The sequence below is a fragment of the Syngnathus floridae genome, chromosome 18 (genome assembly GCF_059516105.1).
Source record: "Syngnathus floridae isolate MCC-2025c chromosome 18, RoL_Sflo_1.0, whole genome shotgun sequence".
NCBI classification, from domain to species: Eukaryota; Metazoa; Chordata; class Actinopteri; order Syngnathiformes; family Syngnathidae; genus Syngnathus; species Syngnathus floridae.
Window position 1 is genome coordinate 10,033,551 of NC_142430.1, and position 26,413 is coordinate 10,059,963.

At 41.3% G+C, this 26,413-nt stretch overlaps 2 protein-coding genes and 1 long non-coding RNA gene across 6 annotated transcripts in view; 1 reads left to right on the forward strand and 2 right to left on the reverse strand.

The window, feature by feature from the left end:
- The window catches only part of LOC148382977 (uncharacterized), an 8,681-nt gene extending 5,955 nt beyond the window's left edge, over positions 1–2,726 (reverse strand). The window contains exon 1 of the long non-coding RNA XR_015854051.1: positions 2,558–2,726. This is a non-coding gene — a long non-coding RNA (uncharacterized LOC148382977). The remainder of the gene's footprint in view (positions 1–2,557) is intronic.
- The window catches only part of gas7b (growth arrest-specific 7b), a 15,980-nt gene extending 7,086 nt beyond the window's left edge, over positions 1–8,894 (forward strand). For both annotated transcript variants that reach the window (XM_088360176.1, XM_088360175.1), the window contains 12 exons: positions 374–451; positions 834–922; positions 1,759–1,812; positions 3,089–3,178; positions 4,186–4,301; positions 4,505–4,579; positions 5,855–5,933; positions 6,405–6,533; positions 6,623–6,746; positions 7,599–7,678; positions 7,738–7,836; positions 7,906–8,894. In XM_088360176.1, the coding sequence (XP_088216302.1) occupies positions 374–451; positions 834–922; positions 1,759–1,812; positions 3,089–3,178; positions 4,186–4,301; positions 4,505–4,579; positions 5,855–5,933; positions 6,405–6,533; positions 6,623–6,746; positions 7,599–7,678; positions 7,738–7,836; positions 7,906–8,019 (1,127 nt within the window). In that variant the 3' untranslated portion in view covers positions 8,020–8,894. The remainder of the gene's footprint in view (positions 1–373; positions 452–833; positions 923–1,758; positions 1,813–3,088; positions 3,179–4,185; positions 4,302–4,504; positions 4,580–5,854; positions 5,934–6,404; positions 6,534–6,622; positions 6,747–7,598; positions 7,679–7,737; positions 7,837–7,905) is intronic.
- A 231-nt stretch (positions 8,895–9,125) lies between these two features.
- LOC148382978 (putative uncharacterized protein MYH16) lies at positions 9,126–26,090 on the reverse strand. Of its 3 annotated transcripts, XM_088360163.1 has the most exons (23): positions 25,844–26,090; positions 23,412–23,591; positions 20,367–20,594; positions 19,820–19,906; positions 19,518–19,687; positions 18,467–18,557; positions 15,814–15,870; positions 14,343–14,429; positions 13,840–14,085; positions 13,633–13,750; positions 13,430–13,557; positions 13,125–13,321; positions 12,922–13,054; positions 12,601–12,817; positions 12,371–12,507; positions 12,187–12,290; positions 11,805–11,997; positions 11,527–11,730; positions 11,303–11,428; positions 11,064–11,234; positions 10,371–10,571; positions 10,124–10,270; positions 9,126–10,050 (listed from the first exon to the last, which is right to left on the reverse strand). In XM_088360163.1, the coding sequence occupies exons 1-23, from the start codon at positions 25,913–25,915 to the stop codon at positions 9,898–9,900; spliced, it is 3,447 nt and encodes a 1,148-aa protein (XP_088216289.1). In that variant the 5' UTR covers positions 25,916–26,090; the 3' UTR covers positions 9,126–9,897. The 3 variants fall into 3 exon arrangements, with proteins under 3 accessions (XP_088216289.1, XP_088216290.1, XP_088216291.1); XM_088360164.1 differs by lacking the exons at positions 23,412–23,591; positions 25,844–26,090 and adding an exon at positions 21,850–22,302; XM_088360165.1 differs by lacking the exons at positions 23,412–23,591; positions 25,844–26,090 and adding an exon at positions 21,150–21,267.
- Positions 26,091–26,413: the final 323 nt, after the last annotated feature.

The window sequence follows — 26,413 nt, forward strand, 5'->3', positions numbered from 1 at the left end:
CAACTGCCTCCTCTGTTCAACAGCACCCCATAGAGCCGAGCCAACCCAAAAGGCCCAAATTAAATAAGAGTTCTTTTTTTTACACGTCGCCTTTTGTTTCGTTTTTCTTTTCGCATTCTGACAGTGAAGGCTAATTTTGATGGATCCTGTGGTGAGAATGGACCTGTGCAGAAAAACAAAGCAAAAAGAGCACTTATGAGTCCAAGTGCAGGAAAATCTCGATGTATGATTGTACTTCTGGGGAGCTTGATAAAAAAAAAAAAAAGTGTTGTTTCTATTTTCTACATTTATTTTAAAGAAGCATTAAACAGTTACCTTTATGTAACCATTTTTATAAAAGTGTTCTTGTTGTATTTTTAATTGTTTTCATCAGAGACAACATGGGAGAGACCCTCCAGTGTTCCAGGGACTCCCAAATCATCCTTTCGCCACAAGAGCTCCCTTCCTGCAGGTTGGCTATTTTATATGGGTTGGAATCATTTATCAGTGCAACTTCCTCATCTTTTAGCAATCCCAGGCTACAAATTCTCCTCAAATTCCACAGTGGCACAAAGAATCCTTTCATTCACACCACACACATCCAAACAGACACTTCCTGGAACTAATTTTATCTGTAGCTTCAATTGCAGAACTAAAGACCCCTTTGTCACTCTTTTGGCTCTATCTGTCTATCTACCTAAAGTCTGACAAAGACAGAGCCTGGGAGGATTCGAACATGTTTCCAACTCAACCACTGAAAGTTGCACTCATTTATATATTTAAAAAAAAAAACGTCATTCATATACATCGTGTCATGCTTGTCAAATGATAAAATAATCGACTTGTCGCCGCAGTGAACGGGTTTCACTCAGACGAGAGCCCCTCGCATCACATGGAACTTTCACACAACAATCTGATCCGGAAAGGCAGCACTGAGCAACAGGTAAAACACTACACTACTATATATCAAAGTCAGGAAAAGTAGTTCCGAAAATGGATTTTCCTAACTTCTTGTACGCGTCACTCGGCTATAATTACAGATGAACTCGGAAGCTTATGCTTGATGCTAAAGATAATGACGTGTAATGTTTTTCCACATTAAAAATCCCTTTCCTGGTGGAGATGCTGACAGCAATTAAAAGTAGATTAATCCCGCCTCCACTATCTGTTCCTGTGATCATAATTAACAAGGCAATGTGGGAGCAGCAACAGCAGCAGGACTTTCAGAAGATCCACCCACCACTTTCTTCCACTTTGTCCCCTCATATTTACTACTTTCCTACCCGTCACACCTAAACACAACAAAATATGAATAGTCTTCTGTTTCGATTTGTCATATTATTGTCTGGTTTCTTTTTATAACTTGGTTCATGTAAATTTGGTTGAACCCAACATAACCAAAAACATATTCTCAAGTAAAACTGAAGCATCAGCATTAGAAATAAATAAACATCAGAAAAGTTGATTGCAGCCTTTGAAATCATCTTCTTTTCCAATACTGTATTTGGTGCTTTTGCAACAGCTGTTGCAAAGTAGAATTTATGAGCGTGAACACAAACCCCACATGGACACTCAAACACAAAGCTGTGCTGCACTGTCTTCACTTCTCTGCACACACACACTTCCTCACATCATGCATACACAGCAGCAGGAGCAGAGTGAGAGCTTCACATTGGAAAGGAAAGGAAAGGCGCGAGAACAACTGTATGAGAGTGTGGAGTAGTCATGTATGACATGGAAGATGCTGGCTTTGACGGACCGTCCTTCCTTTCTCCTCAGAGCCCGGGACCAACGTCGCCCACCAGGAGACAGAACAAGGAGACCACAGTGACGGTGAGTGGGAACACTTTCCAACAACTACCTTCAGTAGACATCAAAGATCTCATTTACTACCGAGCGGGGACTACATTTCCAGTTTGGAGGAAAAAAAAGAAAAATGCAGATATTCCTAGTGGGATCTTTCTTTCCACCCACCATTATAGCTGTGGTACATCACCTGGGTGAGCAATTTTTCAGAATATGAAAAAGCTGGATTTTTAGATTCATTATACATCAGTGGAATTTCTTTCCCATCTTTTCATTCAAACAAGATCAGAGTTTACGGAAGCAAAAAAAACCTATTGAAGACTTGGGTTGAAGCTACAAATCTGAGTCAGAAGGTCCTTTGATGTAACAGACACGGCAGTAAATCAGCAGGACTTTGGTTCTGAAACGCCGCATGGGCATCAAACAGACTCCATGTGGTCAGTCCACTTAGTAAAAGCCCAAAGGGTTTACGTCACAACACGACAGTCTTACCTAACACGCTGTCAACAACAAAACAATATACACATATATTTCTACGATTAAGATAGCAATGGAAAAAAAATCAATCATGGAATGACAGGCCAAACTTGATTCTGTATGTTGCTTGTTTCATTTAGTACTCGAGCTGGAGTCTCGTGACCTAGTTTGACCTCTAATGTTCCGCACCTTTCTAGACATATGTCTGACAGTTTGGTCAAATTCAGAATTGTATGACTGCAGGGGCGTTTGACATTTCTGTTGCTTCCCACCAACCACAGCAGTGAAATATTACCTTTGTTGTCATGGGATCTGACTTCATCCATCCCCTCACAGACAAGTGCTTGTTGCTTCAGTTCCATCTGAGGAATTCTTTGGATTTTCTTTTGGCTGGAGGAAACACCCCTGTGGTTCTCTTGAAGGGGGAAAGTGTCAATTATTTTTCCACGTCTGATCATGTAAATCATGTTCACAGCCATATGTTTAAAACAACACGAGTATGGACTTACAGTACTTGACCTCTTTGCTCGTTTATAAGATTTATTTTTCAGGAGAAATGAATACAATCCCACTGACACGTTTTGAGCTACACGAACTGAGTGTTTGATCCATAAGAAAAATGATTACGTAATCTGAATGTCTATTTTGGCACAGTGCCATTTTAAGAATTGATTCAATCCAGATGCAAAATTCAGATTAGCCACTTGGTGCTTTTTTCCTCCTAATTTGTATTTTCCAAATTGTCCCAACTTGATCCAAGTTGTGTTTGTATAAATGAGCCATTAATCAAGTCTCTCGTTGTCTCACCCTCCCTCCCTCCTGACAGATTAATAGTGTGACTTTCCCTTTGCCTGCCTCCATGACAGAACAACAGCTGCTTAAACCAAACGAATGGAGTTACTGTGACTACTTCTGGGTGAGTTCTAAAAAAGTCTCAAGCAAAATCACCATAAGCAGACAACATTCCAAACTGCCACCATAAAATCAGAGAATCATATTTGTTTTACATCTCCCGAGCAGAAACAAACGACAAGAATCCATTCGACTCTGTTTACATTGCCCGTCTTCCCATTGTTTGACTAAATAACATCCCGTGTGGCCATATCTAAGCGTACCCTTTCATGTTTTCACCCTGACGACAATACATGCTGAGAATCAGCGTCGGCTTTAGTGAAATCTAGCCCAGAGGCCGGCCGGCCGGCCGGATAATAGAATGCGTCGATCTCTGCTAGCCTCTGTGTGGATCTCCTGCAGTGTAATCTCTACCACGTGTGATGTGTCTATTATGTCTACAAGTTGACATAATCCTTCGAAGGCATCCGAGTTATGTAACATTTCCGAACAGTGCTGTATACTAAATTCACTTGCTTACTTCATTTCATTCTGTGCTTATTGTCCATTTTCTTGTAAATCCCTCGATGGGAGCAAACAGGAAAAGTGGAGTCAGCAAAGCCAAGACAAATACTGACCATTTTCAATTTTATTATGCGATGTATGTTGCTAAGGGAGAAAAGTAATTTGTTGTATGTTTGAAGTTTCTAAGCCAAGTCTTGAAGTTTCTAAGCAACAGTATTTAGCCTAGATTTGAATAAAAAACACAACATTGTTTGATTGCATTGTATTATAATAATAAGGCTCCTCTCTAATTGCCATGGTAACTCCCAAGTCTTCTCGTTGCATGCAGTGTTTACAATTTTTTTTCCGCTTCCAACGGCACGGTTAGCGTTGTTCTTGACGCCCGTTGAATTTGGCCGTGCCTGCTCCACCCCGAGGAGTTTGCTTTTGATGTTATTCCGCTACCTGTTTGCTTACTTTGCCACAGATCAAACCATGAAGTACGACGCTGAGGTGTGACATTCTCATGTTTGCTGCTAAGTGTTTGTTCAAAGTGTCTCTTGTGTGCTTGTTTTGTTGACCTTTTAGACTGATAAGAAAGATCCCCAGGCCAACAGCTACATCAGCGGGTTTGAAGTTTTATTGCAGAAACAACTGAAAGGGAAACAAATGCAGAAAGAGATGGCCGAATTTGTACGAGAGAGGTACCCAGTCTTTTGAGTCTCATTCCTCTTTTTTTTTTAATGTTTCACTCTCAAGTTACCATGAAAACCACACAGTTCCCTCATGTGGTTTCCCCTTTTTTTTTTCTGCTACATCACTGCGTTGCACAACAAGGAAGTGCGTGGTCATTAATTGTACTGTGCAAATGCACAACAGGTAATGAAACTCTTTACTTCTCTCTCAGGATAAAAATAGAGGAGGAATACGCCAAGAACCTTTCTAAACTTGCCCAGATACCTCTAGCAAGCCAGGAAGAAGGGTGAGTAAAAGCTCGTTTGTTCACAATAAAGTGAAACTTCCAAAAAGCAGTGTGATAGCACTTTCACTTGACTCAAAATGCAATATGGAAACTATCAATGGTCATTAGAGGAGGAGAAAAAAAGATTCCTTCCTAAAATGCTCACATGATGCATGTAAGACTGAAGATAAACAAGGAGGCTGAAGTGGGATGGAATTGTTCCATATAGAACCTTGAATGGGTCAGCCCACACTTGCACAATACTTCCATTCTATCTCCCACGAAGGCCAGCTCTGTTGTTAAGAAGGACAAACGCTGTTTTGTTGCTTGCTATTCAAGAACTGTATTTGCAGCCCAGCACCGCCAGCCTTCAACACTTTTTTTTTTATGCGCTACAAATGTGATCACAAAGAATGTGACCACATTTTATTCCTTCGAATCCTGCAATGCGTCTGTCCAACCAACGACAACAAAGAGAGGACTTGAATGTGTTATTTTACATGGCAGTAGCTTTACAGCTTTGGTCCTAGGTGATCTCTTTCACCTCCACTGACCTCCACCAGGTGTTTTTTGGTCTTCCTGACTTTCTTTTGACCTTCGGGATTCCAGGATAAGGCCCGCCTGGTGGTGTTAAAGAGATGTTTCCTGAGGGCGTTTCCAAGCCAGTTTCTCTGTCCTATCTGTGTTTCAAATTGTTTGGTAATGTTCCCCAGTTGTTTATTACTTCTAATCAGGATATTGTTGCTGTGTAAAATTCGACAGGTTTTCTTATGTTGTTTTTTTCCCCGAATTGTATGACTGGACTTCTGGAGTATTATGATTTAGAGATTGGCAGGCACTTCTGTTATTTAAGCTTTAAAAGTCTTAATTAGGGTAGACTTGTCTTCCACTGAGGACCAAACTTTGAAACAAGCTGCTTTCCTAAAGTCTTCCACCTCTCACCCCTTCATTAATAATCCTTCTTTCTGTCATAACAAATATCTAGCATTGCAAAAAGATGTGCAACATCTTTGCATAATATGCTCATTTATCTTTGAGACACCACAATCACTTGGAAGTTGAGCCATAATGCGGGAACGGAGCACATATCTCATACATCCTAATTATCTGCTGAAGTACATTTGGACCTCCAGCTCTCTGGATTTACTGGTTAGCGGTGTAGCTGGTGAACTTTTGCACCGGCTCCTCGACTCATCCGCAGCTGCGCGCACTCACCGTCATCTGCGGCACTCCTCCCTTTTCTCGACACTTTCTGCCCATTTTTCGACATAAAAGTCTGTGTGGTCTCTCTCTTAGGACACTTGGGAAGGCGTGGGCCCAATTGAAGAAGAGCCTGGCTGATGAAGCCGAGGTTCACCTGAAGTTCTCCTCAAAAGTATTTGCACTTTTCAAGCTATTCAAGCTGTTGTGGATATTAAAGATAAAATACAGATCTAACCTACAATATATTTTAAATTGACCCAAAAGTTTAACAGACATCTTGAATGTTTAGCTCCAGTTTATACATAAACTCACAGGGTCGATTGACTTTGACGGTAACAATGTCCGACATTGCAAAAAAAAAAAAATTCAGTAAGGCAATTCGACAGATTATAAACAAAAGACTCATTGAGACTAAATATTTGGCTCAGAGCTGAGTAACATTGAAATAGTTTTATTCTAAATGTACTGTTAAAGTTTACTTGAAACTTTTGTTATGCTTTCACCTGTCATGATTCTACTTCATCATTTTTTTGAGCTTGCTTTATAAAAAAACAAAAAACAGCATGTTCTGCACACGGCCATGCATTTGATCCCATTAATTGTTATTATTATTATTAAAAAGCATACCTCTATTGTGCTTCAGCTGCAGAGTGAAGTGGAGAAACCTTTCCTGAGCTTCAGGGAGAACTTTAAGAAGGACATGAAGAGGTTGGACCATCACATTGCAGACTTACGGAAGCAGCTCGTCGCTCGCTATGCTTCTGTGGAAAAGGTAGACGCAGTTTCACAATGCAGGTCTGCCCAAGTATCAAAATGTCAGCTTTCATTATTTGGATGTGTGCAACCCATGTTTCCCTTTAGGCCCGTAAAGCTCTGGCTGACAGACAGAAGGAGCTGGAGTTGAAAACACACCAGCTGGAGATCAAACTCAATACCAAGACTGAGGAAGATATCAAGAAAGCCCGAAGGAAATCCACTCAAGCAGGTCAGAGTTGGGGAGGGAGGGAGGGAGGGAGGGAGGGAATTTAGGGCGAGGTCAAATGTAACACCCAGGTGATCGTTTTATTAGCTAGACCAGACGCTTCAACCAAATAGGAATTTTTGCCTGTTCCTTCTGGTGACATAGTGGCAGCAGGCGTTTACTGAATTTCATCCACTTTATATAGAGTATATTGAATGGAGGCTGTCTTCTAGCTTTACAAAAAGAATGTCCATCCAACTTAAGATGACTTTGCACGTAAGATGCATTTTGAATAGCATTGCATTCAAGAAGAATGTGTGCTTATTGGGATGAAAAAGCAGATGTCCACTCTCTCTGCCATGTGATGTCATGAGTCGGCCAGGCACCGACCACATGCTGTCACAAACAAGTGTGAAAGCATCCATCCAAATAGACAGAGAACACAGTCTTCCTTCCTTCCCTCCCTTCCTCCCTTCCTCCCTCCTCAATGGCGCTGGCTTATGCAACTGAGGAGAAAAACAGCATCAGTTGTTGATGCTGCTGCTTGCCTGCACTGCACTGCACTGCACTAACTCCAGTGTGACGGAAGAGGAGCAAAGATTCCCATAACAAAGACTCATTATCGTTATCTTGGGCTCGTTGTGCAACCTTTTATGTAAGCTCAGGTTTTCCCAACATCTATTTTGCCACTCACAAGTTTAACTCTACGTACTTCCTCTAATTGGAATCACCTTCTGTATTTAATTTATGTAATTCAAAGTACATGAACTGGATTTTATATTTGATTTGTCTTTCTGAGTTATACAAAATTGGCTTGATCTAATGAAACAAAAGAGTGATTCATGTGCTTCTGTCAAATCTTAATTGTGTTTATAGGAGACGAGCTGATGCGTTGTGTGGACCTATACAACCAGTCCCAGTCCAAATGGTTTGAGGAGATGGTCACCACCAGTCTGGTGAGTTTGCGGGTGGGCTTCAACTGTTTGGGAATGTAAATAACACATTTTTTCTTCAGGAATTGGAACGGTTGGAGTTGGAGCGAGTGGAGATGATCCGGCAGCACTTGTGTCAGTACACCACATTACGACACGAGACGGACATGTTCAATCAAAGTGTAAGGAGCTATCAACGAGATGTTGTGTGGTCAACAGTCTTACTTAGTCTGCTGCTTCTTTTTGTCCAGACGATGGAGCCAGTGGACAAGCTTTTACAGTGTGTGGATCCTGCCAAAGACAGAGAGCTCTGGGTGCAGGAGAATAAGACTGGAGACATCAGGCCTGTGGACATGGAGATATAAATTAGAAACAAGACAGCTCTGCTCCCCTTGCAAAATCACCAATGATCCCCATATGACTTTGAACAAAGGGTGGGGCGGAGAATCTTCCACCAAGAACCTGCTGAGGATGATGATAGTCAGATGAAGGCAACTATTTCTTTATGCACACTAAAATGATGCCAGGACTTTGTCTCAAGGATGAAGAAAGACAGTGTACATATGTTAGATTGCCCTTTGTCACTGTGTGCTTTTGCTACATGTTCTAATGCTCACCCGTATGACTTCAGAAGTGAAAATGGTTTAACCCATGCTGCTGAGTAAATTGCATTCCGATCGATGAGTCTTGTATCACTGTATTATGACTGACCTATGATACACACGTCACATGCCCCTCACACTCTTGCTATACGTCTCTCCATGTAGCTATAAATATTGACAAGACGTTTCAACTGCTGTGCTTTTTGAGGACTGATTTCAGTTTGACGACCATTACGTGTTAGTTGATTCAAATTAGAATGGACAAGTTATTATGGTTGAAATTGCGTACAATGTACAGTTATAACCACAGCGAGTCTTATCAATTGTTTGTATAATTGTACTATTGCTACTTTTAGCGTAATATAAGCTTTACAAGGATGTCCAAATGTAGTTTCATTCCCAAATCTAAAGCTACTTGACATTCCATAGGATTGTGATTACCCAAATGCTGACTGCAGAATAAAAACCTACAAATTGCAAATTAAGAGCCAAATCGGTTCATTAAACGTCAAAAGGAAATATCGGGCGTTTATTATATGATCAGGGATCATACAATGTACACGTGTGACATGCAATACTGAAGGGGCTCAAGGATGGAAGAAAATGAATAAAAGACAAACTACTCAGTTATTTGTCAACTAATTGTTCATTCATTGTTTAAACTATCAAGAGAAAGTGTGTGTGTGTGAGCTATTTCAAGGATAATATGAATGATGCTTTCCTCAAAATTCAAACAGATTCACTGATTCACTGATTCTACTAGAACAAATTTCCACATGACATGGCACGAAGTACACCACCTGAGGTTCTCCGTCCCGTTTTTGCTTTTAAACCTTAAAGCACAAAAGTCAGATTGATAAGTGACAGAATTAACAACTCAAAGAACACATTTTATTTCCAAAAAATGACATTTCACATTCAGCAATAAAACGCTTTGGTCAAGTTTTGTTACAGTCAAGGGCAATAATAAGATGTGCTTGAAAACAAAAGTCATATTATTCAATATTTATAGGTTTCGATGAATCTAAATGTCAATTCCAAATGAATTAGTTAACCAAGAAATGTCACTTTGTACCCACCTGCTTATTTATGGAGTGTTCAAAATGAGACAAAGTATAGAATTCAATGATTGTCTTGTTTGTTGGCTACTTTGTTTATCCGACATCTTCAATTATGATTTCATCTCAATACACTTTTTTTGCATTTTAAAACCAATTTGTCAGGAATAGCCAAAAACATTGTAGCTAATAAATGGTCCACATCTGACGTTTCAAGTGCTACTTACATTTTTATAGTCAACAGTAACAGACATTTATTAAGCATGGGGAAAGGGCAACACACTGCAATTAATTTGGCTGTGGCCAATAATAAAACAAAGGCCGCTCTACTTTATGAATAATTATGCTATACGTTGTTTTAAAACACTATTTAATGTCACTATCAATAGTAGAGGTACAGGATAATATGAAGTGAGTTTAAAAAAGTGTTCATGACAAAAAAGAGATACTGGGCTTTGTTTATGAAGTGAAAGTGGAATAAAAATACAATTTCAGTCTTACTTTTCTCTCTCGACTTCATACTGAACGTAATTTCTTCCGGTGGCATCAAGATTTGAGTGATGTCACGTCGTAGAAAACTTTTCTAGTCGACCATAAGCTTCTTGAGGGAATTGAGATAAGCCGGAATTAGAGAGCTGACAGACTCGCCGTCGTCGGTGAGGATCTTCTCGCTTCGACCCTCGGAGCCCACGGAACTGGCCGAACGCACCAGACTGGGATACGGGGTACTGTAACCCTGCACGCCACAAAAATACACAATATAAATTTTAGGATTACAAATTATATATATTTAAATTGATATGACATACAGAGGAGTATCCCTTGCTGAAGCTGCCTCTCTTCTTGGTCCTTATCTTAGTAAGCGCTGACTCAGCTATGTCAGCTCGTTCCTCAGCATCATCCAGCTCATGGACCGTCTTTCTGTACTTGGCCAAGTTCATGTTGGCTTGCTCCTCCTGAACCATTTTGGAGAAATCAAAAAGATTATGAAACTATGCCAAGATGCAATTTGAATTTGAAATGAGCTTTTTCCGTAGGAATCAGAATCACACATACAGCCTCTTCCACTTGTCTTTTGTAAGCCTTCATCTTGTTCTGCAGCCTCTCCACCAGGTCCTGCATTCTCTGCTGGTTCTTCTGGTCCTCCTCAGACTGGAAAACAATTTCCTTGAGCCGGCGTTCATTCTTCCGCAGCGTCTTCACCGTCTCGGCATGTCGCTTCTGCTCGGACTCCAGCTCCAGTTCCAACTCTTTCACCTGCAAGCGCGACATCGCTTGAACACAACTATGCAATTCCAGCAGGGGACACGAGAGGGTGGCAATGCTCTTGTCCTGCTTTTTGCAAGAACTCCATGAGATTTTCCTTTCACCTCCTCTTACACCACAAAGCCCAAACCACAAAAGAAGTATTTCCTTGCCATGCTGGCACAGACAGATTAAAAAGTAACATCTGTTTTTTCATATTTCATATGGTGACCATTATGGAAGGAACATCCGTGTTTCCAATCTGTTATCTTCGACTTTTTTACATGTACTCTGTATGGATGAATAAGCTTGATTTTCCCATCACTACTTTCAGCCCAATGTTAAACCAAAAATGTTATTTTGAGGAGTTAAAGAAAAAATACAAAAACTGCTTCATGAAGCAAAATTGAAGCTTCATTTTCCATCACTACAGATCAGGAGCTACAAATTGCTCCTCAAGCAACACCTCATTGAGTTAAAAATAGTGAGTCACTGACAGTTTACCTTTCCTTCCAACTTTTGGATCGTCTTCTTGCCACCTTTTAGCGCTATCTGCTCTGCCTCCTCCAGCTTGGTGCTCAGGTCTTTCATCTGAGCCTCAAGCCCTTTCTTCACCTTCTCCAGTTGGAGCGTGTGTTCCTGCTCCAGGCGTAGCTCCTCCCCGACTCGGGCCAACTGAGCATATTCAAAACCTTATTGATCGCTTGATACCTTCACAATTTCCTCTCGTGTCGGTGTTTTACCTCACAGTTGGCCTTCTTGGACTTGTCTACGAGTCCCCTCATTTCTCCTTGGAGCTCCTCATGCTCATGTTGTAGAGCTTGGAGATCCACCTCGAGTTTCCTCCTGCCACTCAGAACCGGCTGGAACTAAATAGAATGAGATCAGGTTACAGGATGATCAATTAACTGATGATCATCAAGTGAATTAACATCTCATGTGATCCTCATTCTTTCTCTCTGGTCACCTGGTTATTGAGATCGCTATATTTTTCATTGGAGTCTCGCAGCTCTATCTCCAAGGCTTTGCGAACCCTCTCGGTACTCTCCAAGGTGGAGCGAGTCTCCTCTCCATCACTAGCCAGCAGAGCGCAACGTCTCTCCAAGGCCAACATCTCCTCTTTGTGCTCCTCACGGGCCCTCACCTCCTCCTCCAGCTGAGCCTGGAGCTCCTAAAGAATAGAGAAGTCATCCAATAAGTTGTTGAAGTAGCACAACAATGGTGGTGGTGGTGTTGTCAACCAACCTTGATCTGTTGCTGTGTCTTTTTGCTGCTCTTGCTGTACTCAGTGTTGCTCTTGGTTAGAAGATCCACTTGAAGCTCCATTTCAGTGACATCAGCCTCGAGTTTCTTTTTGAGCTTTGTGACCTCCATCCGACCTTTAATCTCCACATCCAAAGTGGCCTGTAGGGATTCCAAGGCTCTCTGGTGGCTTTTTCTGATCAAGAAGAAATCAGAGTGAGCTCATCTTAAATGTTGTTATGTATTTGTTTGCTCTTTTTGAATGAAGAGGAAGCAGAAGAGACAGAGCTTACCTCTGTAGTGCTTTGGACGTTTTAAAAAGAAATAGAGGACAGTATTAAAGGCAGAAAGGAAGATAGTGTGTGAGATTGTGGAGACGTGGTACCGAGCAGCATCAATCTCTTCTTCTTTCTCTTGAAGTCTGCGCTCCAGGTCTGACTTGGCCTGAGATAACTCCAGCTGCATCCTCAGTAACTTGGTTTCCTCAGCCTAATAAAAGAATAAATCCAACTTGATCATAAGTGAAATGATGGAAGCTTTTTTTTTTTTAATAAATAGCTGTACTGTACCTCTAAAGCTGCCTCTGATTCTTCCAGTGATGCCTGTAATTCTTCTTTCTCCATCTCAATCTTCTTCTTTGCTTTTTGGAGCTCATGGACACTCTTCCCTCCATCTGAGAGCTGGTCCGTGAGGTCAGCTATCTCCTCTGTGTGGAGGGAGTTTGAAAATTATGAGCTATTATTGGACTTTAATTCTTAAAAATTGTATTCCTGTGTTCACATTCATTCAAAAAGTATACCTTGGTGGGCCTTGTTTTCCCTCCGTAGCGCTTCCAGCTGCTCCAGAGACTCCTCGTGCAGTGTCTTGAGTTTGAAGAGCTCGCTTGCATGTTGTCTGCTCTCCTTTTGACAGCTCTCCACCTCGGCTACCAGCTCCTCACACTTTTGCTTCCAGTCTCCCAGTTGCTTCTCTAGAACCCGCTGTTTCTTATCAAGAGCCTGTCCACATCCGCTCGCCTTAGATGGAGAGCAAAGTGGATGTTGAAATGTGATAATCATGGACTGCCATTGACGTCCAAATGTCCACTGGGCTGGCAGTGAATGAGTTAAAGAACACCTACCTTCTCCAGGTCCATACAGAGCTCCTCCACTTCTCCCTGGAGCCTCTGCTTGGTTTTCTCCAAAGAAGAGCATTTAGCTTGAGTGGCTTCCACCGCCTCTTCTGCCTCTTGCAAGCGCAATACCAATTTTTTTCTGTGACACAAAAATTATTCAGAGCAGCAGACCTGAACGCAGCACAGTTGCCAGTATCAACTTGACCTACTTGGTTTCCTCCAGCTCGTCGGCATACTGGATGGAGTCCGCCTCGTGTTTGGTCTTCAAGTGTGTCACCTCACTGTTGAGTTTGGAGACGAGCCGCTGCAGCTCTTGCTTGCTCTCCTGCTCCTCCTCGAGCTGCTCCTTGAGCCCCTCGTACTCCTGCCGCACCGAGCTCAGACTTGCGCTGACTGCCTGCTTACACTGGCAAAGGCAAGATGTTTTGGTATTTCTTTCACTTGCCACATTCAATACTTCATTTCCGTTTCATTTCAATTTGGAAGTTTTGTATCTCCACACTGTGACATTTACTTTGACCTCTTCATCCAGCTGTTTCTTCAGTTCCTCCAGCTGAGACTGGAGAAGAGACTTGGTACGACTCAGTTGGCCAGATCTGTTCTCGGCCTCTGCCAATCGTCGACTTGTGTCTGTATTATCGGCTTGAGAGGCAAATGGGAATTTGTTTTACTTCTACTCAATTGACATGAAATGAAGACGGTCTCTCATAACTGTACCTGTGAGTCTGTTCTTGGACACAGTGAGTTCAGTGAGTGTCCTCTGTAGGTCATCGCCTCTCCTGTTGGCCTCGCAGAGCTGCTCTTCTAATTTCTTCAGCTGGCTATCTGAGGACATCTGCGGTAACACAGGAACACGCGAGTCCACACGGGAATAGCATATGGCTTAAGTTACTTGAGTTGAAACTGTTTTCCATGTCCCCTAACCTTGGCTTTTTGTAGACCTTCGAGTGAGGTGGACAGATCGTCCACTTCCATTCTCAAGTTTTGCTTCTCCTTCTCCAACTTGGCCCGGGTCCTCTGTAGGGACTCGCACTGCTCATTTAGCTCGGCAATGACATCGCCATGGCGTTTCTTCAGGGTCACAGCCAGCATCTCTGACTGGACAGATGTTTCTTCCAGGTCTCGTCTCAAACGCTGGAGCTCCGCCTCTCGCTTCTTGTTCATCTCCAGCTGATAATCACACAAATTGTGGTCTTTTTCAAGTTCTATCTACTTCTCTTGTACCCTCAAAGACTAGGGTGAGTTTGATCACTTTTTAAGCCAGATCATTGTATTTGGAGAGTGAGTGCAAATTTAAAACATCTGTTTCTTGAAAGCATAAACATCATCTTTAGCTCTCGGTAAAATTATACAGCTGGACTACTGATGGCTTGATATCCTTGAATGACTCCAGGAAGTCCAACCACGGGGCAAAACATTTTTTTTACCTGCGAGGCAGTGACTCCACCTGCTTCCTCCAGTCGGTCCGTGAGCTCTTCGAGTTCCCTGCCTAAATCTGCTCTCTGCTTCTCCACCTGTCAAATAGTTAAAATAAAACCTTTTTATATCTATTTCCAAACTAAATTCAAAACGTGTTGTCAAAATTACCCTGTGATGTGCACACGCTTTTATTAAATATAAAATGTTACATTAAAAGCCCCTTATCGAAAGTGAATGCAAAAATGTAAAGTGACCCAACTGAAGTTGTAAACGACTTACAAGTTCAAACATGCGCAACGTACACTCACAAAAGACTTTTCTAATCTTGAACTTTTACGTACACATTTTTTCACAGCTGTTTTAAGGACAGAAGGTTCACAAAGTATCCTGTAAAAAGCTGTAAAATCCTTCGTACTAGCAAAGACACATCTGAAGCTAAGGCACAAGTGAAAACCTATACTAGGCCCTATTTTGGAGCAGTCCTTCAACAGCTACCTCAGCCTGGTATGTATACAAGTGTGTGGACATTCACCTTGGTTTGCTGCATGCTGAAACTAACATGACTCACCAGAGCCATGTGATTATCAATCCCATAAGAAATGGATGATTGTCTAAGCTTCAAATGTGTCAACCACATGGATGCTCCTAAGGGAAGATAATTACCGTATTTTTCACATGCTTTGAACCCTGCAGTTTATCTATGGGTTTTTCCAGATTTTTATGATATTGTAAGATTTGTGCATATTCTCTTCTATATGGAAATGAAACATTAAAACATCTACGGTTTTAGTCCAGTGCAGCTTATATATGAACGAAAAAGGAGTCCCCCCTCCCCTAATTTTTGCTGGTGCGGCTTATAGTCCAGAAATGACGGTATTCTTTATGATAAAAGTTAACATTCCATGTGGGCCAAACCTCCATGAAAACTACACTAGTTGTGTCTGTCAGCCATTGTCCCCTGATGATCTCTCCCTTTTTGCACAATAAGGAGCTGTTCTTTGTGGTGAAGTAATGCTCTATTTGAGATCTTCCGGTGGAACAGATAAAGCAAGGCAAGTCCTCACTTGCTCCGATCTTCACTCATGTGGCTTTAGGTATCCCATAACAAATAAAATACCACCCAGAATGGGGAGAGGGGAGCAAAACATCCCCCAAGGGCCCACTCTCAAATATGTAGGGTTTTTTTTTTTTGCTACTGAAACATGCAACTTTTCAGTCTTACGAAGAGTTGTGCGCCTTAAATACACACATCAAGTCATGTGAAACAACAAGCACTTCAATAGACCGCCTTGGTAGATTTGCTTTATAGAAGCCAGACCGGCCACCAAGCTTTAGGCTTTTTTCCACAGATCAGTGAAATGTTGCTAAAAAAGGATTTCATATGCAAAATGAGTAAGAAGAAACAGGTGTGTGTCTTCCGTAGATCATTTCGCTCAATGATCCTTATCTATATTCAGCGAGGGCAGTCGTGCATCATACCTTTACTCTTATGGCTCGTTCAGCTTCCAGTTCCTCTTCCAGCTCCTCAATTCGGGCCTAAGGAGACACAGTTGGAATGGATTTAGTGCGGCAAATGTTTTATTTATACTTAAATATTGTAAGTATAACTAATAGAGTTATCTTATGCATCGGTATGAGAGCATCACTCCAGTAGATGGTTTGTTATTTCAGGGCAGTTCAACTCAGTTGGTTTCCGCCAATCTCTGGGGATTTGGAATGTTTCTGGATTTTACTCAGGTAGCAATTTAGAGCAAGAATGTCTGAAGCCACAGTCATTGTTGGTATTCCGACCAAGGGCAGGGTCTACCATGTCGGGTTTTGGAGCCTATCCTAAAATTTGAAGAATTTATGGGGTTTTTTTTTCCCTTCAACTCCTCCAGTTAAAGCAGATATTGACAAGCAAATGCTTCATTAAGAAATGTTATACAGTTACTAATCAATACGTTCAATTTTGCACCCACAGAGATCATGTTGTATTGACCCCATCACTCATAAAACATCTTCATGCAACCCACAAACGTGCAAGGTCAGATCAGAGAACAGCATTAAAGCATTGGCAATAAATCATTTCCAATGCTTTCATCAGTTAACCTCAAGCCAAAACACTATTTAGTTTGACTAATAAGAATCAAATTGCTAGTTCCTCCGAGAGTTGTTCTTCTCCCCGTGTTGTGTCATGTTCCTGTGTTATCTGCAACGTCGATCCAGTGTCGTATTGTCAGGAAATGAGTCTGACAAGGCGTGTAGCCAAGAGCCAAGAGCCATTCACGTAACAACACAGGTGAAAGACGTGCTACCCACAACTTCCCAAAAACGAAAAGGCATTCTTAAAAAAGAAAAAATCCACACCGCATTGATTGATAGTTTTGAATGCATGCAAATATCCTCCGCAAAAATATTCTAGATATTTTGAAGTCCTTAATCAACATTTTTTTTATTCTCCAGCCTCTTGAAGATGGAGCCAAGTTTTGAAGAACATAAAACACCTTAAAAAGTCATCAACTCACATGCCAGCGAAGGACCTCTGCAGAGAGAACAGCCATGGTCACACAGCAGCTTGACTGACTGACTTGTCTCTCGCTCGCTCGCTCTCACACACACACACTCACACACACATGCACACGAATGCCTACAAACACACATTATTAAAGGCCCACAGTCCTTTCCAGTCCACACCCCCTTGTGTGTGCTTGGTTTCTTTTCTCAGCATGCACCATTCACTACTTTCCTAAACCTTAAAATAAACATTGTGGCTTCCACACAACACATCAGCATCAATAATGCCGATTCGGTGAATACATACAATTTCTTCTCTTGGAATATTTTTTATAGATTAACTTTGTACAAGATCGAAAATGCTTGATGCATTTGATGTGTACTCCTTTCCCAGGCAGGACTTAAAAAAGTGGCTCTGAATTACATTCAGATGTGGCCTTTGTAAGGTCTCTTCTCCCGTCCGTGTCTGATGGGAATGTCAGCAGGCGTGGGTCGTTCCATCTATCCTCTGTGATTCCCCCGGAGTCCATCAAAGGGGGAAAACATAAGCCAAACAACTGCAAGTAATGCTCGCCAATCGTCAACACCGAGCCGTGCGGACCTCCTGCGGAGCCCTCGACCATACTGTCCACACATGCTCACATAATTCAGGTCCTCAGCAACACTGTTGGAATTCACCACTTTGTTCTTTTTAAATGTCTTCAGATGGCTTCGCAAAGTCATTTATGGCTGTTTGCCTAGCTTGAGAGATCAGCAGGTGACAACAGGTTCTCTTGACCTGCTTAGTGATGATGGGTCAAAGAAGTAGATATGAAAATGATGGGGAAGAACATTTTCAAAACTGTGCTGACTCTGTAGTGCCCATAAAGTGTGGAGGATTTTTTTTTTTTTTTTTAACCACATGATTTAAACCAAAGAGCCTTTGGGGTAAGGAGAACTTCATTTTGTCAGACTTTGATGACCCTTCCTCACCTGTCTGTTTTATGAGCACCTACTAAAATGGCTATGAGCACAAGATTGTTGTAAAGAAATAACCATGAAACGTTTAAGAGTTTAACCTTATTGGCATTTGCTCTTGGCCTGAATTACAGCTCACTTAAGAGCAGCTTTGTTGTGAAATAAAAGTGAAATGAAATAATCAAGTTCAGGATAAAGTAAAGATCACACTTCTCTACAGCCAAACAGTAGTACTGAAATAAATACAATTAAAATTGACCCCAAAAGCTCGGGTATGAAATTGAAACTCCAAATTAATATAAAATCCCAGTTGTAGGTCTTGAAAAGAAGGCCAATTGCTGCTTGCCCTTTAACAAGTCTCACCATTTTGGGGAATTAGTAGATGCCTATCACTTTGAGTTTCAACCTTTCCCCTGACATGACTGGATCTGTGAAATGAGCCCAGTAGCTCCGTTGAAAAGCAGGAATGCATCACTTACTGCTTTGCAAACTACAGGCCGGCATGTCTTTACTTAATCTGACCTCCGGCTATGACCCCAGGGCTTATTTTTATGTTTGCCTCTTTGAAATTTGTAAACTTTGATCTTCCACATCAAATACTCACGTATGACACGTAAAATCAATTCAGAAGAGTAATAATAATAATAATATTAACGACCTGACCAGAATTTCATCTTACCTGCATTTCTTTGCTCTTCTTCTGCAGTCCATTGTTGAAGGTCTCTTGAGCTTCAAGCTTGGAGAGAGTACTGCTCATTTCCAAATCCTTCCTTTATTGACAAAAAAGATCAAGAATTTGATTTTAAACTAGAGAAAAAGAATCCAAGAATTTAATTTAATTCCTGCCATTCGGTTAAAAAAAAAAACATTCTATCCATCTTCATCAAATGACATTGATGAGTTCACATTTGAAAGTGACAAAGTAATACGGCTACGTCAATAAGTCGAACATGAACGCAAAAAGTACGATAGTGATCACATTTGTGTGATGAGCTATGTGCCCAGGAGGGAGTCTTTATTACCTGTCATTAACAAGACAAGCCTTGGCAAAAGAAAGTGTCCTATTTGATTTGAAGATTTTTTTTTTCTCTCAAACTATAATCAAGCACAATATATTCGGAGACCAATATGCAATGGCAATAAAATGAAAGAAATATAAAATGAGTGACAGGTTTCATATTAACTTAGGTCATGGACTGTTGGAAAAAGTGGCTTGCTTGGCAACAGAGTGACTCATTCCTTTTTATTAATGATCCTTGTGACAGGGAATCTTTTAACATAACCACTGGCAGGTTGAAACATTCGAATGCAGATTAAAGTGCTCATTGGTGCGTGTCACAGAGGCTCTATTATGACACTTGTTACTGTGGATGACTCTGTTTGCTCTTATTAGTGAGTGCATGTGGGTGGATAGTGAAGCTCAGAGGAGAAGACATCCGCCAGCATGTCAGAGTTTAAGCGGTCATGCTTCACCAGAGGTTCATTATCGGGAAATGACAAGATGTTTTTTTTTTTTCTTTCTTATAGTTCAGTGGTTTGGAAATATTCTCAAAATGAATATGTCACAGTAGTCAGTTGGATGGAAAATCCATTGTGGGTTTTTTCTTTTTGACAAGAATAATAGCAAGTATGGAGTATACTAATATAGGATATAAAAGTTTACACACCCCTGTCAAAAGCCAGGTTATTGTGATATAAGAAAATGGCCACCATCAAATATGAGTGCTGACCTTTTGTTGACCTCTTCTGGACCATTCTTTGTCTTGTCTACCCCTTCCAGATGTTCCTGATTGCACCCGTCGTCAGCCTCCATCTTCCTACTGTTCTTCTCCAGCTCCTCATGCAGATGTCTCTCCAGCTCCTCACGCTGACGGCGCTCCTGCTCAAGCTGATACTCCAGCTACCGACAAACCATGCCAATGCACAAATGCACGGATTATTGTCAGAGTCAAATTAATTGGACTCTACCAAGGCTGCTCTTGGTCACAGATTCTGCTCATAACCTTTATAGACATGATAGAAGGATACTCACATCTTCTATTTTCTTCTCTAGTTGGGTTTTCTGTTGGATTAATAGATCCACCTTCTCCTCCTCACTGTGCAGATCCTCTATAGCTTGCTGCAATGGGAGCAGGGGAACACAAAACAATAATGATAACTATGGATAATGGCAATAGGAACACGGAAGTGGAGAATCTGTGAACTGGCAGAATGATCACAAAATATTTAAGGTGCTATTTTTGTGCCCATGAATTGATTCCTACAATGATACAGAGGGTTGCATGCTGTTGTCTTTTTTATGAATGAAAGCAAATATTTCTGCAGAGCTCAGAATTGTTCAGCCTGCATCTCAATCAAATTCACAGAAATGATGGAACACCCGCTGCGCCACAATTTAGACCCGTTTTCAACTCTCTCAACTTTGATTTTGTGACACACATGAAATGACCTTGTATGTGAAATGTGCTGCCTGGATATTATTTTATGATACCTCAAGAATGCTCATATTCAACTTTGGTGAGATCAGACTCTGGTGATAAAATATCATTCAGTGTGTAAAAGTGCAAATGATTCTCTACCGCTTTATCGTGTTCACATGCAACAAGGGCGCCCTCCAATTGGTCCAGGTCCTGTCTGAGATTGTTACACTCTTCCTCCATTCTGTCTCTGTGGAAAGTCAGCTGAGTAGAACGGGCCTCCCCTTCTTCCAGACGCTCTGACAAGCCAGATAATTGTCGCTCCAAGTGGCGTTGCGTCCGCTCCAGCTGGACACAGCGCACTTCTGACACGTGGGCAGTGTCTTGCTCCTGAAGGTTCATTCACACACAATGGGAAGAGTTGATAGAAAGGTGCACTACTTTGCACTACATGCAATCCTGAGCAAATCTCAATCTAATTTGCATTCTAAAACAAATTTTGTCTTAAATAGTTGATACATGTTCTACTCTTGTAATGCCTATTTTTTTACGCATGCAATCCTTAGCACATCTCAATCTGATTTGCATTCTAAGACAAATTTTATGACAACATTTAGATTGTTCCCTATGTTTAAAGGTTTACTCAAAACAATACTCAAAATGATGCTCATAATTGATATGATTTATATGCATATCTTTCCAAAAATAACAATGGACCAAGTTATAAATTTGGCCTCTTGATTTATGAAAAGCAACCTTAACAAATTCAGTAGACCATCGTCAATGCAACAGAGATGATGGCTAGAATCCATTGTGGTCCTTTTCCATCTTTCAAATATTGACAAGTGAATAAACAATGATATGAGTTGGTAAAATTGTTTGAATAATAAAAAAAAAAGGCTTTCAAATGTGCTAGATAAATGAAATCACACAGGACAAACTTACCCCAAAACGTGTGTCCCTCCCTACAGCCAGAAGAAATCCTTCCCTTTGTTAGTCTAATCTCTCCTTAATATAGCACTGCTACAAAGATCAACACAGTGACGTGAGGAGCTGACCTGATGGACCAGTTTAGCCTTATACTGGAGCTCATGGTCAGCGGCAACCATCCATAACAGGAGTGAAAAGACCTCATTGTCAAGTCTGCTCTGGACAATATTCATTTCTTATGAAGCAGTCATCACAGGCAAGGTATTTGCTCAAAGAAAACACCACCCGCATATGTGGGCATTTGTAAAATTACCAAGCAACCTATTTTCCATGTGCGGGGTCTTTTTTTCCCATAAAAGTACTTGTCCTGCGCCTTGGCGGCTTTTCTACATGGCTGCTCCCCAACTTCTATTTTTAGAAAATGATACGAGGGTGAAAAGGTGCCTACCAAACCTGCTAGTGGAAGGACCCAAGGCTGCAATTGGAAAGTGTGGCTTACCCATTTAAACAAAATTCAAAATAAATACAAAAATAAAATTATAGAATAAAATATATAAATATAAAAAAAGACATGCATGACTCAACAGTTCCAATAAAATCAGAAACGGGATGTTATGCATTCAAAGCAGTAAAAGTCCACCATCACTCACCAAATCATCACTGAAATGCTAATAGGTCCATCAAACTACAGTGACCATAATTAACATTTACCTACACTTTGTATTCTGTTGTCCAATGCGGTGCCAAAGCCATCCCAGTCTAACTCATCAGGTTCCGGTTGTGTTCCGGGGTCATCTTGGCTCCCTTTAGTCTCTTCTGTGTCAGCTAAGAGGAAGTGCTGAAGCTGAGGACACCTTAAAGACATCCTCGTCGTAGAGACAAACACTTGCTTTCCTTTCTTCTAATTGATTGCCTCTTCTGTATCTCAAGATGTGCAGCTGTTCTTGTTCCACTTGGATCCTGGCTGAAATCACGCTAATAATTCGCTCACTGATGTTGATCCAGCAGATTATTGCCTATTCATTTTCTTCTGATGTCATCCAAACATGCCCGTCATATGTTTATCCAGCTTGTTGCCAGGAACAATCAGCAACCTCTCGTGTCCGTTTGTGATCAAACAGGTCATACGAAGGTGATGTGAGGCCAAGTCATGCCATAGAAATAATGTATGTCCCTTCAGTTGTGGCAAAAACAAGAATTGAGATTGCAAAATGTCCATCCTCCTTTCATTCTTGATTAAAAGTGTCATCAATGTCTCACACCCACATGGCCGCCCACAATCTCGAATTCCCCTGGGAAGAACACTGAGGGCCTATTATGCTTTGCTCAATGTGGTGACAACAAAATGGATGATGTGCTTCTTGTCGTTTTTGCCAAACAGGTATTGTGACTGCTCAATCCTTGTTGTACTATCTGAGCCTGTGTTTTTTCCCCATAAGCACTACTCTGTGTTTACCACAGACACAATCTAAACCTTTGACTTAACCATAACCAGGTTTTCATATTTGCCATTCAAGCAAGTTGACTTTTCTCACCATGCACAAGCTTAAGTGCTTTGTTGCAGAATCAACAACGACTGGCTTCTGGGCAAACAACTGACATTCCTCGGAATGTTACAGTAAAGTCAAAACAGCGAGAGAGAATTCTTCAAAATAAACAGTCCTGAATTGAATAGTTATATATATTCATATTTTTGTGGTAGTTTATGCTGGATATTAATGACAAAACATCTGAAATATTATTTCCATGTCTTAACATGTGGTTGTGACCTTTGTTGACTCCACTCCCTTTTTATACAGTATTGCGATTTAAAAAAATAAAAGATAATCAGGCCTTTGGAGCTCTCACAGGGCTACAATTTCCTATTTATGATGTCCATAGCGAATTATTCATTTGATCTTTGCTAAGTATCATTAGCCTCTCCTCACTTGTCTCTTTGGTTCTCCACAATCATTCATCATTCCCTTTCAAGTTTTTTGTCCCACTTTTTTTTTTGTCCCAAGAACACGGATTGAGCATGGATTGCTCTTTTCCACACATGCAAAATTGGGACATCTGGATACTTTATCGATTTGATCCCACGTTTACGGTCCATTTGCACAAATTTTGAAAAGAAGGGATGTTTGTCATTATCTTATGAAAAGAAAAACCCAGCTAATTCACACACTTTAGAAAAGGTACAATACAGCCCAATTGGAGGATGCCCAAAGCATACATTCAGCCAAGCTAAAAAGTAGCTGAAGGATTTAAAAAAAACTGTAGAAAAAGTCAACTCACAGTGTGATATTTGGAAGCCGCATCATTCTTTTCCCTCTTAAGCTTCGAGTTGTGATGCTCGAGCTCCCGAACCATTAAAATGAGCCGCTCATTTTGCTCCCTGGTCCTTCTTAACTCCTCTCTGTGCTTCATCTCTTCCTCTGCTTTGTCAATGTCCGACTGCAACGTCAAGGGCCCCACCTGGGAACACAAATAACATTCAAACCGTGCCATTTATTCGTGTTGCAGGCTAATTTAAATGAAATGTTTACAGTTCCACTAATCTTGTAAGTTTTAAGACACACACGGCTTAACTCATAGGGGTGAAACTCAAGGCCCGGGGGCCAGATGCAGCCCGCCACATTGTTTTTTTTTGGGGCCCACAAGACAAATTTTGCATCGTCTTTGTATCATTACTAAAATTACAAATTGTCTTCACAAAAATAAATATTGCTTGCTATTTTTATTACCATTCGGCTTGAGAAAGTTTATACGACTCTCTGATTTCAAAACGAATTTGTTTTGTAGCCTATACAACTAACTGTCTTTCGTTTAAAAAAACAGGTGCGAGTTGATTTTAAAGTGCAAGATTAAACGAGAGTTCAAAAGAGGAAAGTGAATGAAAGAAAAGGCTCGCAGGAAAACTTGTTCCTGCTTGAATCTGGGGTCTGTACTTTTCGGAAAACAAGCTGTCATTAGCTGAATCCGGACAGCGATCAACAACAAACTTTACATTCTGTCAGTGGGAAATTATATGGGCAAAACATCATCTTCCACACGTGCGTCCATAATTGCCATGGTGTCAGAATTAGATTTAAGACGTGTGCTTTAACAGGCGTGAAGCTGCGCGCATCACTGAACATACCCCGGCCTGTAGTTACAGTACTTGAAATTGTCAATATTTGCCTGTCAGCGCAGGATTTGACATGGCTGGCGCTCACTATCAGTCTTGGCGCCAATGCAGAGAAATGTTACACATCAGTGCTTCTTCACCTTTCACACAATTACAAATTTCAATCAATAAGAACAAATCAAACAGGATCTTTATCTCTCCGTCTCGGTGGTTGATGGATGGATACTGGAAAATAGAGACTCGCTGTCAAAGTCATTTTTTCCATCTCGTTGATGGAACTATAAAACCAGTTCTCATATAAAATAGGAAAGTCTTTTCCCCCTGCATGCTTCCAAGAGGATTAATTCCATCATTCCATTCTCTCACTTGAGCAGCTGTCTGGCATTGGAGTTCCTCTTCACACCTGCATAGTTCACATGCTACTGGCTTTGGAGCAGCGTCACCGAATCATAGATTTTAACAAAAACAGGCTCAAATTAAATCCGAATGCCAGCCGGCCACCATTTTGCTGAATAAAGATTACTTTTAGGGTCCAATAAGTGCTTAAGTGAGATTTTACTGCACACTTGAGACTGTTTATGAGAGTCTTGCTTGAGGTTAAGGGACTGCGGGGTGAGGCCTGGCCTCTGGCTGAACCCCGAGCCCAGGTCAAGAGGAACGCGGTTGCTGGCTTTGATCAGTGAAGCACGTGGCATTTCATGCAGTTGACTGGCCGCAGGTCAGGTAGGAAAATAAATCATATCAATGACATGATTGTTGGGAAGTCATTATGAAGAAGCCATCTCTGTTGATATTATAAAGCTGCCTATTGTTTTGGTAGGGCTGAAAAAATAGTTGAGGAGATGAATTAGATGTGATACAAGCAAATGATTTTTGGTTGTGGCTTGAATATTTGCAAGATGAGAAGCCTCCATGTTTTGCTTTTTAGAAGGAAAAAAATTACCATTAGCATGAAGCCTCTGCAAGGTTCCTCTGGTAAAAAAAAAGTAAAATAAAAGTAAAAAGACATGCTAAAAGGGTTACAATTTGCCAAAATACACATCGAATGGCCGAAAGAGAGAATGGAGCAAATGATTTGCGGCCTGCTGAAATTAAAGTTGTTGCTTTTGGGACAGAGGGGCCGCAGACAGTTCCTCAGACAACCACCAAACACTCAATTCAAGTCTACAGAGATTTGTGAAAATGAATGTCAGAAAAAGAGTTATCTGCCCTCTTTCAAAAGGTGTTATGACCATTTTTTTCCCCCATTCAGACTAGGCCGTAACAACTCAATATAACCGCAACCACGAACAATTGTCATTGTGTTAGCTGCAGCAGCTCAGTGTTTGCATTCTTCTGCGGCATGGGTATGTGTGTGGGTTGGACACAACAGAAAGAGAGGAAGACACAAGCTGCTTTTTCCTTCAAAAATACCCAAATGAAAAACATCCAGGCCTAAAACGTTGGCCTCTTTGCTCTTAGATGTACTATAGTGAACAAGACACACCCCCTCTTTGGCTTCAGACAATCTGCCAGGAGGAGCCCAACACATCCAAAATCGACATGGCCCAAGCTGACTGAGCATAGGAGACTAGGAAGACGAGAAGAGTTGGTTTCTTACATGCGCCAGACGTCTGACGGTAGGCCGGTATTGATGGAAGTCCGTTTGGATCACGCACACTTTCTTCTCCATCCTCACAGCTCCCAGTAGCCCATCCTGTCTTCACCCAGCAGGCGTTGAGGAGGAAATGCACTCAATGTGTGTGTGGTGTGTTTGGGATTGGAAGGAGGATTTGTGTGATGCAGAGAAGGCGAGACAGGACAGATAGAAAGGGAGAAGGTTTGCAAAAGCACCGTGTTGAGTCTGCGAGCCAACCTAAAGGAAGGGAGTGTGATGTGTTAAAAAGAAAACAGGAATCAACTTGCATGCCTCCCCCCCCACCCGTTTACCTCATCGGACCCCCCACCACCACACGCACACACTTACACCTTTTTTGTCTTGATTTGCAAATCACAGTACAGTTCAACATTATTGCTGTACTTCACTTTCATTTAAAAACATACTTATTTTTGGAGTTCTTACTGGTTTTAGCCAGTTTACTGTGAATGTGATGGAGCTTTAGTGCTTGCCAAAATGCAGCAGGTAAGCTCCAGGATCTGTGAGCTTCCTTTGATGATGATCTTAGCTCAT